The sequence below is a fragment of the Heptranchias perlo genome, chromosome 23 (genome assembly GCF_035084215.1).
Source record: "Heptranchias perlo isolate sHepPer1 chromosome 23, sHepPer1.hap1, whole genome shotgun sequence".
Classification (NCBI taxonomy): domain Eukaryota; kingdom Metazoa; phylum Chordata; class Chondrichthyes; order Hexanchiformes; family Hexanchidae; genus Heptranchias; species Heptranchias perlo.
Window position 1 is genome coordinate 48,039,291 of NC_090347.1, and position 17,543 is coordinate 48,056,833.

A 17,543-nucleotide genomic window follows, 5' to 3' on the forward strand; every position below is an offset into this window, starting at 1 on the left:
TTCCATTTTTAGGCCTGCTAAAACCGCCAATCCCTCCTCCCGCTCGATGTTAATATGTTCGAGTATATCACAGTCCCCCTGCCGTATTTCTATGTCTTCATCGTCCCTCTCCATAGTGAAAACAGATGCAAAAAATTCATTTAGAACCCCTCCTACATCTGCTGGCTCCACACACAGATTGCCATTTTTGTCCCTAATGGGCCCTATTTTTTCCCTAGTTATCCTCTTACCCTTAATATACTTATAAAACATCTTAGGATTTTCCTTTATTTTGCTCGCCAGTGTTATTTCATGGCCCCTCCTTGATCTCCTAATTTCTTTTTTAAGTATCCCCCTGCACTTTTTGTACTCCTCTAGGGCTTCCTCCGACTTTAGCCTTTTGTATCTGCCAAAAGCCCTCCTTTTTTTCCTAATCCATTCTCGTATATCCCCTGACATCCAAGGTTCCCTGGAGTTCTTGGAACCACCCTTGACCTTTACGGGAACATGTTGCCATTGTATGGTCTCAATCTCCCTTCTGAAAGACTCCCATTGCTCCGATGCGGATTTTCCTACAAGCAGCTGATCCCAGTCCATTTTGGCCAGATCCTGCCTTATCCTATTAAAATCGGCCTTCCCCCAATTTAGAACCTTTATTTCCGGCCCCTCCTTGTCCTTTTCCATGACCACCTTAAATCTCTCCGAATTATGGTCACTCTCACCAAAGTGCTCACCTACTAGCACTTCTTCCACTTGGCCGGCCACATTCCCTAGAATTAGGTCCAGTACCGCCCCCTCTCTTGTAGGACTTTCTACATGCTGGCTCAAAAAGCTCTCCTGGATGCACGTTAAGAATTTTGTACCCTCTAAGCCTTTTACACTCTGAGTATCCCAGTTAATATTGGGGAAGTTGAAATCCCCCACTATTATTACCCTATTATTTGCACAATTTTCTGAGATTTGCCTACATATCTGTTCCTCTATCTCCCCCTGACTGTTTGGGGGCCTATAGTACACTCCCATCAAAGTGCTTGCCCCCTTTTTGTTTTTAAGCTCCACCCATATGGCCTCATTAGAGGAACCTGCTAATATATCATCCCTCCTTATGGCAGTAATTGATTCTTTAATTAATATTGCGACCCCCCCCTCCTCTTATACCTCCCCCTCTGTCTCGCCTGAAGATTCTGTACCCCGGAATATTGAGCTGCCAGTCTTGCCCCTCCCTCAACCATGTCTCTGTGACAGCAAAAATATCATACTCCCATGTGTTTATCAACACCTTCAGTTCATCCACCTGATTCGCAAGACTCCTTGCATTAAAATAGATGCCATCCAGCCTTGCCCTTACATATTTGCCCTGTCTTCCAAGCTGACTTGTTTTTTTTCTCTATATTTGGCTGCACATCACCCCCTATTGTAGCTCCACTCTGTATCCCATCCCCCTGCCAAGTTAGTTTAAACCCCCCCCCCCCCCCCCAACAGTGCTAGCAAAATATAGTTGTGATTACGGAGACATGGCTGCAGGGTGACCAAGGATGGGAACTGAACGTCCAGGGGTATTCAATATTTAGGAAGGACAGGCAAAAAGGGAAAGGAGATGGGGTAGTATTGCTAGTGCAATAGTGAGGAAGGATATTGGCTCGGAAAATCATGATGTGGAATCTGTATGGGTGGAGCTAAGAAACACCAAGGAGCAGAAAACGTTGCGGGTTGTCTATAGGCCCCCAAACAGTAGTGGAGATGTTGGGGAGGGCGTTAAACAGGAAATTAGAGATGCATGCAAGAAGGGTGCAACTATAATCATGGGGACTTTAATCTACATATAGATTGGTCAAACCAAATTAGCAATAATTCCGTGGGGGAGGAATTCCTGGAGTGTGTACGTGATGACCAATACATTGAGGAACCAACTAGAGAACAGGCGGTCCTAGACTGGATATTGTGCAATGAGAAAGGAGTAATTAACAATCTTGTTGTGCGGGGTCCCTTAAGGAAGAGTGACCATAACATGATAGAATTCCTCATTTAAGATGGAGTGAAGTAGTTGAATCCGAAACTAGGGTCCTGAATCTAAATAAAGGAAATTACGAAAGTATGAAGTATGAGTTGGCTAGGATAGATTGGGGAACTTTACTAAAAGGGATGACTGTAGATAGGCAATGGCTAATATTTAAAGAACATGTGCAGGAGTTACAACAATTATTCATTCCTGTCTGGTGCAAAAATAAAACAGGAAAGGTGGCTCAACCGTGGCTTATAAAAGAAATTAGGGATAGTATTAGATCCAAAGAGGATACATATCAAATTGCCAGAAAAAGCAGCAAGCCAGAGGATTGGGAGCAATTTAGAATTCAGCACAGGAGAACAGAGATTGATTAAGAGGGGGAAAATATAGAGTATGAGAGTAAACTAGCAGTGAACATAAAAACTGACTCAAAGCTTCTATAAATATGTCAAGAGAAAAAGATTAGTGAAGACAAATGTAGGTCCCTTACAGTCAGAAATGGGGGAAATTATAATGGGGAACAAAGAAATGGCAGAACAATTAAACACATATTTTGGTTCTGTCTTCACAAAGGAGGACACAAATAACCTCCCGGAAATGTGAGGGAACCAAGGGTCTAGTGAGAGGGAGGAACTGAAGGAAACCAGTATTAGTAAAAAAAAAAATAGTGCTAGGGAAATTAATGGGGCTAAAGGCTGACAAATCTCCAGGTCCTGAAAATCTACATCCCAGAGTACTAAAGGAAATGGCCCTGGAAATAGTGGATGCATTGGTGATCATCTTCCAAAATTCTATAGACTCTGGAACAGTTCCTATAGATTGGAGGGTGGCAAATGTAACCCTACTATTTAAAAAAGGAGGGAGAGAAAAACAGGGAATTACAGTCCAGTTAGCCTAACATCAGTAGTGGGGAAAATGCTGGAGTCTATTATAAAAGATGTGATAACAGAACACTTGGAAGGCATTAACGGGATTGGACAAAGTCAGCATGGGTTTATGAAAGGGAAATAATGCTTAACAAATCAACTGGAGTTTTTTGAGGCTGTAACTAGTAGAATGGATAGGGGAGAACCAGTGGATGTGGTGTACTTGGATTTTCAGAAGGCTTTTGATAAGGTCCCACACAAGAGAGTGTGCAAAATTAAAGCACATGGGCTGGGGGGAATATAATGGCATGGATTGAGAATTGGTTGACAGACAGGAAACAGAGTAGGAATAAACGGGTCTTTTTCGGGATGGCAGGCAGTGACTAGTGGGGTACCGCAGGGATCAGTGCTTGGGCCCCAGCTATTCACTATGTATCAATGATTTGGATGAGGGAATGGAATGTCACATTTCCAAGTTTGCAGACGACACAAAGCTGGGGTGGAATGTGAGCTGTGAGGAGGATGCAAAGAGGCTCCAATGTGATTTAGACAAGTTGGGTGAGTGGGCAAGAAAATGGCAGATGCAGTATAACGTGGATAAATGTGAGGTTATCCACTTTGGTTGTAAAAACAGAAAAACAGATTATCATCTAAATGGTGATAGATTGGGAAAAGGGGAGGTGCAACGAGACCTGGGTGTCCTTGTACACCAGTCACTGAAAGCCTGCATTCAGGTGCAGCAAGCAGTTAGGAAGGCGAATGGTATGTTGGCGTTCATTGCAAGAGGATTTGAGTACAGGAACAGGGATGACTTACTGCAGTTATACAGGGCCTTGGTGAGACCACATCTGGAGTATTGTGTGCAGTTTTGGTCTCCTTATCTGAGGAAGGATGTCCTTGCCATGGAGGGAGTGCAACGAAGGTTTACCAGACTGATTCCTGGGATGGCAGGACTGATGTATGAGGAGAGATTGGGTCGATAGGGCCTATATTGACTAGAGTTTAGAAGAATGAGGTGATCTCATCGAAACATATAAAATTCTAACAGGACTGGACAGACTAGATGCAGGGAGGATGTTCCCGATGGCTGGGGAGTCCAGAATCAGGGGTCTCAGTCTCAGGATACGGGTATGACATTTCGAACTGAGATGAGGAGAAATTTCTTCACTGAGGGTAGTGAACCTGTGGAATTCTCTACCACAGAAGGCAGTGGAGGCCAAGTCATTAGATGTATTCAAGAAGGAAATAGATATATTTCTTAATGCTAAAGGGATATGGGGAAAAAGTGGGAACAGGGTACTGAGTTTGAAGTTCAGCCATGATCGTTTTGAATGGTGGAACAGGCCCGAAGGGCTGAATGGCCTACCCTTGCTCCTATTTTCTATGTTTGCTTTCTGTGCACAATGCCTTCTTGCTTCTCTCCAGTGCAGGGGTTGAGTCATCCTTTCTTCATCTACTCCATGCTCTCTGGCGTAATAAAACTATGGGTTACTGCCAAAACTGCTTTACCCTGCACTTTTTAAACTGATCATGTGAATTAATTTGAATCTTTGGTAGAGATCTGTTTCAGTTTTACACAAATAAGGAGATTTTGTTTGTCTTAAATTCTTAAATTAATTCAGTAGTTTTGTAAATTGTCCTTGAATGTTACTTTGAATCTGTCCTTCGTTGTGCAGTGCTTGTCAATTCATTCACGTTAACACTGCACTGTTATAAGGCCAGAGCGGGGAATTCACACATTTATACTAATAAAAGATTAATCAACTCTAAGGCTAAACAGTGACCTCATTTTCTAATGACCTTCCTGCTATTTCTTTCACCTCCGAGCCTCTTCCAGTATGTGAGCTAACCCTTGAATATCTAAGTGGATGATCGAGAATCTCATGGCTGCTACATACCTTTTGGAACAGTTGGCTTTCTGGATGCCTTTGAACTGGAATGTAAATTACAAAAATGATTAGTTTTGTAATTCGTAGGTTTAAAATTTAACCAGCAGAATGAGAGGTAGTTCTGTGGAGCAGCAATTAGATTTACACTTCTCATTTTGAGAACGGGGAACTGTCCTCCATCTAAGTGGAGATGTCAATCAATACAGAACAAATTTGTTAAAGACAACAAAATAAGTTCAGCATTCTTAAAGCTTCATAATTGAGGTAAAGCAGGGCTAGTGTAACATTGCATACTCTAACCCAGCCTATAGGTCTTCAAGCCAATGGGCAAAATTCATTCCTAACAATACATTATTTTGCAATATGTCAAAATTCCTCTACCTTTGCTTAATTGGACAATATAATAAAGAACTCCTGTTCTTTATTGACTGAAGTATTGTAATTTCACAGGCTTCAAAACATTCATAGCTAAAATCTGTCTTGGGCAGTGCATTCAATGTACTTGCTCCGTAGCGTCTGTATTCACTTGTAATCATCTGCTGGCAGTGAGCCTTCTGCGGAATGTTGGTGCATAGTTACCAGCAGACATTTAGTGTTCACTGGAGGTGCTCTGCTGTGCCCTCTTCTCCACATTCCACCCCACTTCTTTCCTGGTTTCCTTCCCCTATAATACTTATTGGAGGATGACACGTTTGACAGTACGTAGGAACAGGAGTCGGCCATTCAGCCACTCGAACCTGTTAATTAGATCATGGTTGATCTGTGCCTCAACTCCATTTACCTGCCATTGATCCATATCCTTGATACCTTGACCTAATAAAAATCTCTCTCTGTCTTGAAAATTTCAATTGATCCAACAACCGCTGCATTTTGGGGGAAGAGTTCCACGATGCCACCACTCTTTGTGTGAAAATAATACTTCATGACACTACTCCTGAATGGCCTAACTCCAATTTCAAGATTATGTGCCCTTGTTCTAGAATCATAGAAAGAATCATAGAAAATTTACAGCACAGAAGGCGGCCATTCGGCCCATCGTGTCCATGCCAGTCGAAAATTAGCTACCCAGCCTAATCCCACTTTCCAGCACTTGGTCTGTAGATATGTAGGTTACCACATTTCAGGTGCACATGCAGGTACTTTTTAAATGAGTAGAATTGTAGAATTCCTGGTATTTCATTGTTCCTCTCATGCCCCAGTAGTTGGGAACTTTTGTTGTATTTTGCACAAGTCAATGGAAGAGCTCTGCCATTACTGATCTATAAAGCGAATTGTAGAAGTTAATACTGTTTGGTTCTGCAGATGCAGATGTCACCAGAGGGATCCACTCTTGTGAAACCTCTACTGGTTGAGAATAGTTGTTCATTGTATTATTTTTCACAACTTGTTTGAAATTTTCAATAGATTTTTGTTAGGTAAGAGTACCCAAGGATATAGAGCCATGGTGGGTAGATGGAGTTAAGATACAGATCAGCCATGATGTGATTTATACAGGTACAGTAGCATAGTGGTTATGTTACTGGACTAGTCATCCAGAGGCCTGGACTAATAATCTGGAGTCTTGATTCAAATCTCACCACGGCAGCTGGGGAATTTAAATTCAATTAATTCAATAAAATAAATAAATTAAATAAAATCTGGAATGAAAAGAATAGTTACCACCTACTGCCCTCCTTCAGCTGATGAATCAGTCCTCCTCCATGTTGAACACCACTTGGAGGAAGCACAGAGGGTAGCAAGGGCACAGAATGAACTCTGGGTGGGGGACTTCAGTGTCCATCACCAAGAGTGGCTTTGTAGCACCACTACTGCCCGAGCTGGCCAAGTCCTGAAGGACATAGCTGCCAGACTGGGTCTGCGCCAGGTGGTGAGCGAACCAATAGGAGGGAAAAACCTACTTGACCTCGTCCTCACCAATCGACCTGTCGCAGATGCATCTGTCCATGACAGTATTGGTAGGAGTGACCACCACACAGTCCTCGTGGAGACAAAGTCCAGTCTTCGCAGTGGGGACACCATCCAACGTGTTGTGTGGCACTACCACCGTGTTAAATGGGATAGATTCAGAACCAATCCATCAGCTCAAAACTGGACATCCATGAGGCGCTGTGGGTCATCAGCAGCAGCAGAATTGTATTCCAGCAAAATCTATAACCTCATGGCCTGGCATATTCCTCACTCTACCATTACCAACAAACCAAGGGATCAACCCTGGTTCAATGAGGAGTGTAGAAGAGCATGCCAGGAGCAGCACCAGGCGTACCTAAAAATGAGGTGCCAACCTGGTGAAGCTACAACTCAGGACTACATGCATGCTAAACAGTGGAAGCAATGTGCTATGGACAGAGCTAATCGATTCCACAACCAACGGATCAGATCCAAGCTCTGCAGTCCTGCCACATCCAGCCGTGAATGGTGGTGGACTATTAAACAACTAACGGGGGGAGGAGGAGGCTCTGTAAACATCCCCATCCTCAATGATGGCACAGTCCAGCGCAGTGAGTGCAAAAGACAAGGCTGAAGCATTTGCAACCATCTTCAGCCAGAAGTGTCGAGTGGATAAACCATCTCGGCCTCCTCCCGATATCCCCACCATCACAGAAACCATTCTTCAGCCAATTCGATTCACTCCACATGATATCGAGAAATGGCTGAGTGCACTGGATACAGCAAAGGCTATGGGCCCCGACAACATTCCGGCTTGGTGCTGAAGACTTGTGCTCCAGAACTAGTTGCGACACTAGCCAAGCTGTTCTACAGCTACAACATTGGCATCTACCCGACAATGTGGAAAATTGCCCAGGTATGTCCTGTCCACAAAAAGCAGGACAAATCCAATCCAGCCAATTACCGCCCCATCAGTCTACTGCCCCAAAGTGATGGAAGGTGTGGTCGACAGTGCTATCAAGCGGCACTTACTCACCAATAACCTCACCGATGCTCAGTTTGGGTTCCACCAGGACCACTCTGCTCCAGACCAAAGAGCTGAATTCCAGAGGTGAGGTGAGAGTGACTGCCTTTGACATCAAGGCAGCATTTGGCCGAGTGTGGCACCAAGGAGCCCGATAAAATTGAAGTCCATGGGAATCGGGGAAAACTCTCCAGTGGCTGGAGTCATACCTAGCACAAAGGAAGATGGTAGTGGTTATTGGAGGCGAATCATCTCAGCCCCAGGACATTGCTTCAGGAGTTCTTCAGGGCACTGTCCTCCACCATCAACGTCCTGGGGGTCACCACTGACCAGAAACTTAACTGGACCAGCCATATAAATACTGTGGCTACAAGAGCAGGTCAGAGGCTGGGTATTCTGCGGCGAGTGACTCACCTCCTGACTCCCCAAAGCCTTTCCACCATCCACAAGGCACAAGTCAGGAGTGTGATGGAATAATCTCCACTTGCCTGGATGAATGCAGCTCTAAACACTCGAAGCTCGACACCATCCAGGACAAAGAAGCCCGCTTGATTGACACCCCATCCACCACTCAACATTCATTCCCTTCGCCGCCGCCGCCGCACCGTGGCTGCAGTGTGTACCATCCACAGGATGCACTGCAGCAACTCGCCGAGGCTTCTTCGACTGCACCTCCCAAACCCACGACCTCTACCACTTAGAAGGACAAGGACAGCAGGCACATGGGAACAACACCACCTTCACGTTCCCCTCCAAGTCACAAACCATCCTGACTTGGAAATATATCGCCGTTCCTTCATTGTCGCTGGGTCAAAATCCTGGAACTCCCTTCCTAACAGCACTGTGGGAGAACCTTCACCACACGGACTACAGCGGTTCAAGAAGGCGGCTCACCACCACCTTCTCGAGGGCAATTAGGGATGGGCAATAAATGCTGGCCTTGCCAGCGATGCCCACATCCCATGAATGAATGGAAAAAAAAACGCAGAACAGATTTGAGGGGCTGAATGGCTACCCCTGTTCCTATGTTTCTATAAAGGTAACTGGGCAAAAGAAAATCTCCATTGAAGTAACATCTCAGTGACTGGTTGCACTCTATAGGCGACAGTTCCTAGTTCCCAATAGGACTGCAGTTGTAGTCTCAAAGACCATTCAATCAACCGGTGACTGCTTTATACCTTGTAATATTCCTTTTTGTAACCAAATATTTGCGATTCTTTTTCTAAAGGTTGATTGATATAGCTTTACTTTGGTGACTTTCTACCACTGGGATTTTCCTCCTGACATTTTTGGGTCTGTTGTAGACTAATTGAGATATTGTTTGCCATAATTAGTCAACAGCTCCATTATCGTTGTATCATGTGACTACCAGGATGGTGGAAGGCAAACTAAAGGTTCTTTTTTCATCCAGCAATTCCTATGTTGCACCATTCCACTGAACATTGGCGCCACCCATTGGAGAGGCAGAGCTTCAACAACAGCTAGAATTAGAGAACCTATTTGGCTCTCTGCAGCACAATTAAAGTACATGTAAAGTGCTGGATATAGGAGCATGAACTTTCATATCTAGCATCCAGGTAACTCCTTCCCAAGCCCATGTTTCTTATATTAGCTATATGATACACATCGTGGAAAGGCTTGCCAGGGTATCTTATATGCCAGACTCAGTGTTCTCGAGGTCAAGTCCAATGTCATATAATGGGCTTACTGATCATTAACTGGTTAATCCAGGTCATCGTGTAAGGAGCTTTTGCTAAGATTTCTGTTAGGCAAGGTATTAAAGGTTACAAAACCAACGCGGGTGGATGGAGTTAAGATACAGATCACCCATGATCTAATTGAATGGCAGAACAGGCTTGAGAGGCTGAATGGCCTTCTTGTGTTCCTATGTTCTGAAGATGTGCCTGTGTGAGACTGACTTGCCCTTCAGAATGCAGAATGAATGACTGGTATACTCAGGCCCAAGCGTGCCTGCTCTCTCAGCCATTTCCAGTTTTTGCAGCAAGTCAACAACAGCTTGCATTTATATAGTGCCTTTGACATAGTAAAATGTCCCAAGGTGCTTTACAGGAGCGTTATCAAACAAAATTTGACACCTCTGGTCCTGGATTTGCATGTGGGCTGAGGGGAGCCTTTGCATTGTGTGCCTAGGAGCTTCAAACCAGGAATGAAAATTATTCAAACAAGTCCTACCTTCCACAACCTGAGCATGTGCTGGGACTTCGCTGTTGCTGAAGACCAACGCACTGCTTGCTTTTTCTCAACGAGATTCCACAAGCAAAACTTGGCATTCACCAGGTTCCCCGGGTACTAATGTGAATCAGTAATATCCAAGCAACTCGACATTTAAAGACTTCAGCTATTTCAATTCTCCTTTGTCAAATAAATCAAGTTCCATTTTTTTGGTTCATAATCTCTACTAATATCCTGGAATTGTGCAGTTCGCTGTTCTCTGAATCTCCAGCTTACTTTTTGAAAACTAGGTACCCAAATGTGTATCGAATAGTCTTAGTTGGGGTTCGCAAGCTAGGCTCCTTGTATCTGGGCACCCCAGCCATTTTAATGGACCTAAATTCCTGTGATGTATTGCATAAAAGTCCCTGGGTTAGAGAAGTAGTACAAAGTAAGAAGGAAGGTCCTGCCTGGGCTGTTTCTAATGATTGGGGTGAAGACCTGGAGTTAATTAGCCACAGGTGAGTGTGAAAGATGAGCATAACTGAAGAGAGCAGTCGACAAGAGACAAAAACTTTGACAAGATAGAGGAAAGAAGCCAGACCGGTGGCGTAGAGTGAGAAGAGGCAATGGTGAGAGTGTGACTGGACAATATGAAGTTATTATGCTGGGGAATGAGGGAGAGGAGATGGGAGGCGCAAGTTTGAAAGCCTAATATCTACTGGTGAGTGAGCAGAGCTGGGCCAATGCAATACACACTGCAGGCCTCAAACAAAAAGGGTTATTGGAGTAACTAGTTTAAATATTTGTCGAGTTATACTGGTTCTGTACAGTAGAGAGATGATACTTCAGTCTGAGAATGAATCTTCTAAATATTAAAGAATTAGACAGTGAGATGCAGAGAGATCCTGATAGCAGCAGTATAAAAGTAACAGAAAATTGCTATCTTGATCCCTGCTCAGGATTACTACTGACATCTACGGATGCAAATCTGATCTCTGTGTGCCCTTAATAATGAAGTATATGTGTTTAATAGTTCCTGATATATAATCAACTACCCAGGAGACTCCTTCTGCTTTGATTTATGAAGATGGAGTATGCCTGTAATAGGGAACAGAAGATTTTCTTTTTGGACCATGTGGCTCAGTTGCAAAGTGAAGTTGTGTGTACACTGCTCAAGTGTGTGTGTGTGAGCTTCAATCACAAGATTACCCCAAACTTAGATGTTGGGGTAGAAGGTGTTGAGGGGAGCCAAGGCACTGCGTCAGAGGGAAGGAATTTGGTTGGTTGAGAGCAGCACTGGCAGCAGCCTTGGAATGGATTTCTTTGTCTTCAGCTTTTCCAATATTCTCTCCTGAAGATGTTGACCTGCTGGGGGCCCGTTCCTAGGATCCTGGCAATTGTTTGGCCATTTGTTATCTGAGCCAAGAGTTAGGATATTTGTAGCTAAGCCTGGTTCTTTCCTTATCCAATGTCCACAAAGTCACATTTTGTAGGAGTCGCTGGATGAGCAGGAACACTAGCTGGCTTTTTCTTTCTACCCCAGTGTGCTGAAGACCTGGAGTACTCAACCGTTGTCCTGGCTGAGATCGGTTATTTCAGTGCAGACTTGTGATCAAACCTGGGACACAGCTGCTGTTAATTAGATGGCACTGTTTGCACACTTTCAGTTCCTTAGACAGGACAGCTGTTGCCAGTTTGTGGTATATATCCATCACACTTGGGCATGTGTCACACCCTGAAAATACATCATAAATAGTATGTTTTAGTAATTCACTGAAAAAAAAAAAGTAGCATTGGAGGAAAGTTACCTGTTTCACTTTTCAGTTCCTGTGGTGACTAATCTCTTAAATGAGCGCAAAGACAAAAAGGACAGATTGCTGCACAGGTCAGTCTTGGCAGCACACACTTCAATATCGAGTGCCAATAACTGAAAATGAAGTTGGTGGCAGAGAAGAGCATCTGTCTTTGCACAAAGGTTTTAGAACACATATGGGTTGCAGCATCTTTAATTTATTTTGTTTCTTTCCCCACAGTGGGAGTCAACATGTTCTACATCTGCATCATCATCTACCTCTATGGGGATCTGGCTATCTACGCAGCTGCTGTCCCATATTCCCTCACTGAAGTCGTCTGGTAAGTGTTCGATTGATGCTCTTGCCCTTCATTTAGCTGCAATGTCAGTGAGATTGTTGCTGACCCCTTGAATCCTATTTTTTTCCAATTTTATGACAAATAGTCATATAGTTATTCTAAAGTAAAGACATAAGATGAGACAATGGAAATTGATTATGGAATAAATGCAGAATAACTATTAATGTTCCCTTTTATTAGTTTCCACGTGACTTCTCTCCCATCAATACAGTATTACCAAAAATACTCTGGTTTCATATTTGCAAGCAGCTGCAAAACTGAAACTATAACCATTAACCATACTTTGTACCATAGTTTGAGAGATAATTAACAATAAAGGATTGGTTTAAAAAATGGACATGCTTCATTAACGCGTGTATTGTTATTTATAGAATTAGAAAATAACATGTTCCGGCCAAGTACCTTCCAGCACACAGCCGCACAATGTGGGCTTTCTTCCAACTTAGTGTCCATAGGCAGACCCCTGTCCGCTATGGTCCAACACTTGCACCTTCATGCCATGATGGGAGTAGTGTCACAAAGGCCAAAATCATTGTCAGGCCATATTTATTTATTTGAGTTTTAATTATACCGAAGCGCAAGGGATACAACAGGTTATCAGCAGCACGACATAAAATGCATGAATTATAGAGTCTTTAATGTAGAGAATATCCCAAGGCACTTTACAAAGGTAGAGAAAAATAAAAGGAAGGGATGTTAAGCAATGGTGGGAGAGTTAGGAGGCATGACCAAAAACTTAGTGGCAAAGATGAGTTTTTAGAAGATTTTATAGTTGGAGAGGCAGTTGGAGGGAGTTCAAGAGTAGGGCCAAGGCTACCAACATCGCTGCCACTGATGGGGTGAAGGGATGGGGATGCACAGAAAACCAGAGTTGGAGGACTAGAGGAAGGTTGCATCGAAAAAAATAGGAGCAGGAGTAGGCCATTCGGCTCTTCGAGCCTGATCCGCCATTCAATATGATCATGGCTGATCCTCTATCTCAATACCATATTCCCGCTCTCTCCCCATACCCCTTGATGCATTCTGTGTCTAGAAATCTATCTATCTCCTTAAATATATTCAGTGACTTGGCCTCCACAGCCTTCTGTGGTAGAGAATTCCACAGGTTTACCACCCTCTGAGTGAAGAAATTTCTCCTCCTCTCAGTCCTAAATGTCCTACCACGTATCCTGAGACTGTGACCCCAGGGGAAACATCCTCCCTGCATCCAGTCTGTCTAGCCCTGTCAGAATTTTATACGTTTCAATGAGATCACCTCTCATTCTTCTAAACACGAGTGAATACAGGCCTAGTCGACCGAATCTCTCCTCATACGACAATCCTGCCATTCCAGGGATCAGTCTGGTGCACCTTCGCTGCACTCCCTCTATGGCAAGTGTGTTCTTTCTTAAGTAAGGAGACCAAAACTGCACACAATACTCCAGGAGTGGTCTCACCAAGGTCCTGTATAACTGCAGTAAGACATTCTTGCTCCTGTACTCACATCCTCTTGCAATGAAGGCCAACATACCATTTGCCTTCCTAACTGCTTGCTGTACCTGCATGTTTGCTTTCAGTGACTGGTGTACAAGGACACCCAGGTCCCTTTCTACATCAACATTTCCCAATCTATCACCATTTAAATAATACTCTGCCTTTCTGTTTTTCCTTCCGAAGTGGATAACTTCACATTTATCCACATTATATTGCATCTGCCATGTATTTGCCCACTCACTCAACTTGTCTAAATTGCCTTGAAGCCTCTTTGCATCCTCCTCACAACTCATGATCCCACCTAGTTTTGTGTCATCAGCAAACTTGGAAATATTACATTTGGTTCCCTCATCCAAATGATTGATATATATTGTGAATAACTGGGCCCAAGCACTGATCCCTGCGGTACCCCACTAGTCACTGCCGACCACCCCGAAAAAGACCCATTTATTCCTACTCTCTGTTTCCTGTCTGTTAACCAATTTTCAATCCATGCCAGTATATTACCTCCAATTCCATGTGCTTTAATTTTGCACACAAACCTCTTATGTGGGACTTTATCAAAGGCCTTCTGAAAATCCAAATAAACCACATCCACTGGTTCTCCCTTATCTATTCTACCAGTTATATCCTCAAAACTCCAGTAGGTTTGTCAAACATGATTTCCCTTTCATAAATCCATGTTGACTTTGTCAAATCCTGTTGATATTTTCTAAATGTCCTGTTATCACATCCTTTATAATAGACGGCGCGGACACGATGGGCCGAAGGGCCTCTATCCGTGCTGTATAACTCTATGACTCTAGCATTTTCCCTACTATTGATAGGCTCACCAGTCTGTAGTTCCCTGTTTTCTCTCCCTTTGTTAAATAGTGGGGTTACATTTGCCACCCTCTAATCTGCAGGAACTATTCCATAATCTATAGAATTTTGGAAGATGACAACTAATGCATCCACTATTTCCATGGCTACCTCTTTTAGTACTCTGGGATGCAGATTATCAGGCCCTGGGGATTTAAGAACATAAGAAATAGGAGCAGGAGTAGGCCAATCGGCCCCTCGAGCCTGCTCCGCCATTCAATATGATCATGGCTGATCTGATCCTAATCTCAAATCTAAATTCATGTCCAATTTCCTGCCCGCTCCCCGTAACCCCTAATTCCCTTTACTTCTAGGAAACTGTCTATTTCTGTTTTAAATTTATTTAATGATGTAGCTTCCACAGCTTCCTGTGGCAGCAAATTCCACAGACCTACTACCCTCTGAGTGAAGAAGTTTCTCCTCATCTCAGTTTTGAAAGAGCAGCCCCTTATTCTAAGATTATGCCCCCTAGTTCTAGTTTCACCCATCCTTGGGAACATCCTTACCGCATCCACCCGATCAAGCCCCTTCACAATCTTATATGTTTCAATAAGATCGCCTCTCATTCTTCTGAACTCCAATGAGTAGAGTCCCAATCTACTCAACCTCTCCTCATATGTCCGTCCCGGGATTAACCGAGTGAACCTTCTTTGTACTGCCTCGAGAGCAAGTATGTCTTTTCTTAAGTATGGAGTCCAAAACTGTATTTATCAGCTTCCAGCCCCATTAATTTCTCCAGCACTTTTTTTGCTAATAGTTTCCTTTTAATACCTCCTTCTCACTAGACCCTTGGTTCCCTAGAATTTCTGGGAAGTTATTTGTGTCCTCTTCTGTGAAGACAGAACCAAAGTATTTGTTTAATTGCTCTGCCATTTCCTTGTTCCCCATTATACATTCTCCTGTTCTCACTGTAAAGAACCAACATTTGTCTGCACTAATCTTTTTCTTTTTACATACTTGTAGAAGCTTTTACAGTCCACTTTTATGTTCCTTGTAAGTTTACTCATACTCTATTTTTCCCCTCTTAATCAATCTCTTGGTCCTTTTTTGATGAATTTTAAACTGCTCCCAATCCTCAGGCTTGCTACTTTTTCTGTCAACTTTATATGACTCCTCTTTGGATCTAATAGTATCCTTAATTTCTTTTGTTAGCCATGGTTGGGCCGCTTTTCTTGTGCTTTTGCGCCAGAAAGGAATGTATAATTGTTGCAATTCATGCATTCGTTTCTTAAATGTTAGCCATTGCCTATCTACTGTTATGCCTTTTAATGAAGCTTCCCAATCTATCATAGCCAACTCACTCCTCATACCTTCGTAGTTTCCTTTGTTTAGATTTAGGACCCTAGTTTCGGATTGGACTACTTCACTTTCCATCTCAATGAAGAATTCTATCGTGTTATGGTCACTCTTGCCTAAAGGACCCCGCACAACAAGATTATTCATTAACCCCTTCTCATTGCACAATACCCAATCTAGGATAGCCTGTTCCCTGGTTGGCTCCTCAACGCACTGGCTTGAAAAACCATCTCATACACACTCCAGGAATTCATCCTCCACAGTATTATTACTAACTTGGTTTGGCCAATCTATATGTAGATTAAAGTCACCCATGATTACTGTAGTACCCTTGTTACATGCATCTCTAATTTCTTGTTTGACCCCATCCCCTACATTACCACTACTGTTTGGAGGCCTATAGACAACTCCCACCAGTGTTTTCTGCCCCTTGTTGCTTCTTAACTCCACCCAGATTGATTCTACATCTTGATTTTCTGAGCCAATATCCTTTCTCACTATTGCTCTGATTTCATCCTTTACTAACAATGCCACCCCACCTCCTTTTCCTTTTTGCCTGTCCTTCCTAAATATCGAATACCCTTGGATATTCAGCTCCCAGCCTTGGTCACCCTGCAGCCATGTCTCTGTAATCACAAATATATCCGTTTACACCTATTAGCGCTGTTAATTCGTCTACCTTATTACGAATGCCTGACCAAACTAGCACTAATCTTATTTCTGTCTTGCTGTATGCATTCAAGCCTCGGCCTGTAAGCTCCTCGGCCTCTCTCCCACTGAAAACAAGACCTCTGTTTCAATGCCTAGTCCAGGCTCATGCTGTTCTAGACTGACTTCAGAGAGGTAAAGGCTGATTTCTGACCTGCCCCTCAACCCTGGGTGTTAAGGATTGACTCGCCGAATGGTTGCCCCAGCAGTGGTGGTCCCTTTTGAGCCCAGTTGTATCTAACTTTCACAGCACTATTGTATTTTGGATTGGATGAGCATAACATTTTGAAACTTTTACCAATTTGGCCTTGAAAGGATTTTGGTTTAATTTATGATTTTGCTTTGAAGTTAGATTCAGTTTAAAAAGGGTTAACTTTCAGAGATACACGAGCCATCTAGACTTTTAAGACAGTTAGGTGGAATATCATCTGAAACAGCCATCAAAATTGTGTACTCCCATATAACACATCAGTTTTGAAGTAAATGGGAAGAAAATGGGCTCCTTCCACTGCAGTTTGCACCCTGGGGTTGGAATTAGATTTCATTTCAATCAAAGTTACTACCTTGAATGAGAAAACGCTGCCTTTTTAAAAGGGAGTTGTGGAACAATTTACCTTTTTTTCCTTCCGAAGCCTCAATTCTGCTTCTGAGAACTTCCTTGGATACAATGGCAAATTTACCCTCTAGTCTCAGAATCCTTCACGCTTGGTAGGAGCAAACTGTTCCACCATACTGAAAACATGGGCGACATGAAAAGCAACTTCTTACAGGGATGCCACGAGAGGAAGCAACCCTTCGAGTGTTCCCTCCTGAGATGTGTATTCCATACCATTTGTTGTCATCAATAAAGTTCTGAATTACTTTCAATCTGCCATCTGACAGGGCAAATGTTTCAAAAATAGGCGAAATGCTCACGTGCGTTCATCATTGTGGATGGTCGTGTCTTTCCCCATATGGGAAAGATGTCAGGAAGCACTTCACACAAAGGGTAGTGGAAATCTGGAACACTCTTTCCCCAAAAAGCTGTTGAGGCTGGGGATCAATTGAAAATTTCAAAATTGGGATTGATAGATTTTTGTTAGGTAACTGTATTAAGGGATACAGAACCGAGGCAGGTAGATGGAGTTAAGATACAGATCAGCCATGATCTAATTGAATGGCAGAATGGCCTACTCCTGTTCCTAGATTCCCCAGTTTGTACGAGGGACAAAGTTTCAGTTTTGTAAAGT

At 43.2% G+C, this 17,543-nt stretch overlaps 1 protein-coding gene across 2 annotated transcripts in view; it reads left to right on the plus strand.

Annotated features, from left to right (window-relative positions):
- Nucleotides 1-17,543, plus strand: part of tmem104 (transmembrane protein 104) — a 328,293-nt gene that overhangs the window by 123,383 nt on the left and 187,367 nt on the right. For both annotated transcript variants that reach the window (XM_068004443.1, XM_068004444.1), the window contains exon 7: nt 11,859-11,958. In XM_068004443.1, coding sequence (XP_067860544.1) covers nt 11,859-11,958 — 100 coding nt within the window. The remainder of the gene's footprint in view (nt 1-11,858; nt 11,959-17,543) is intronic.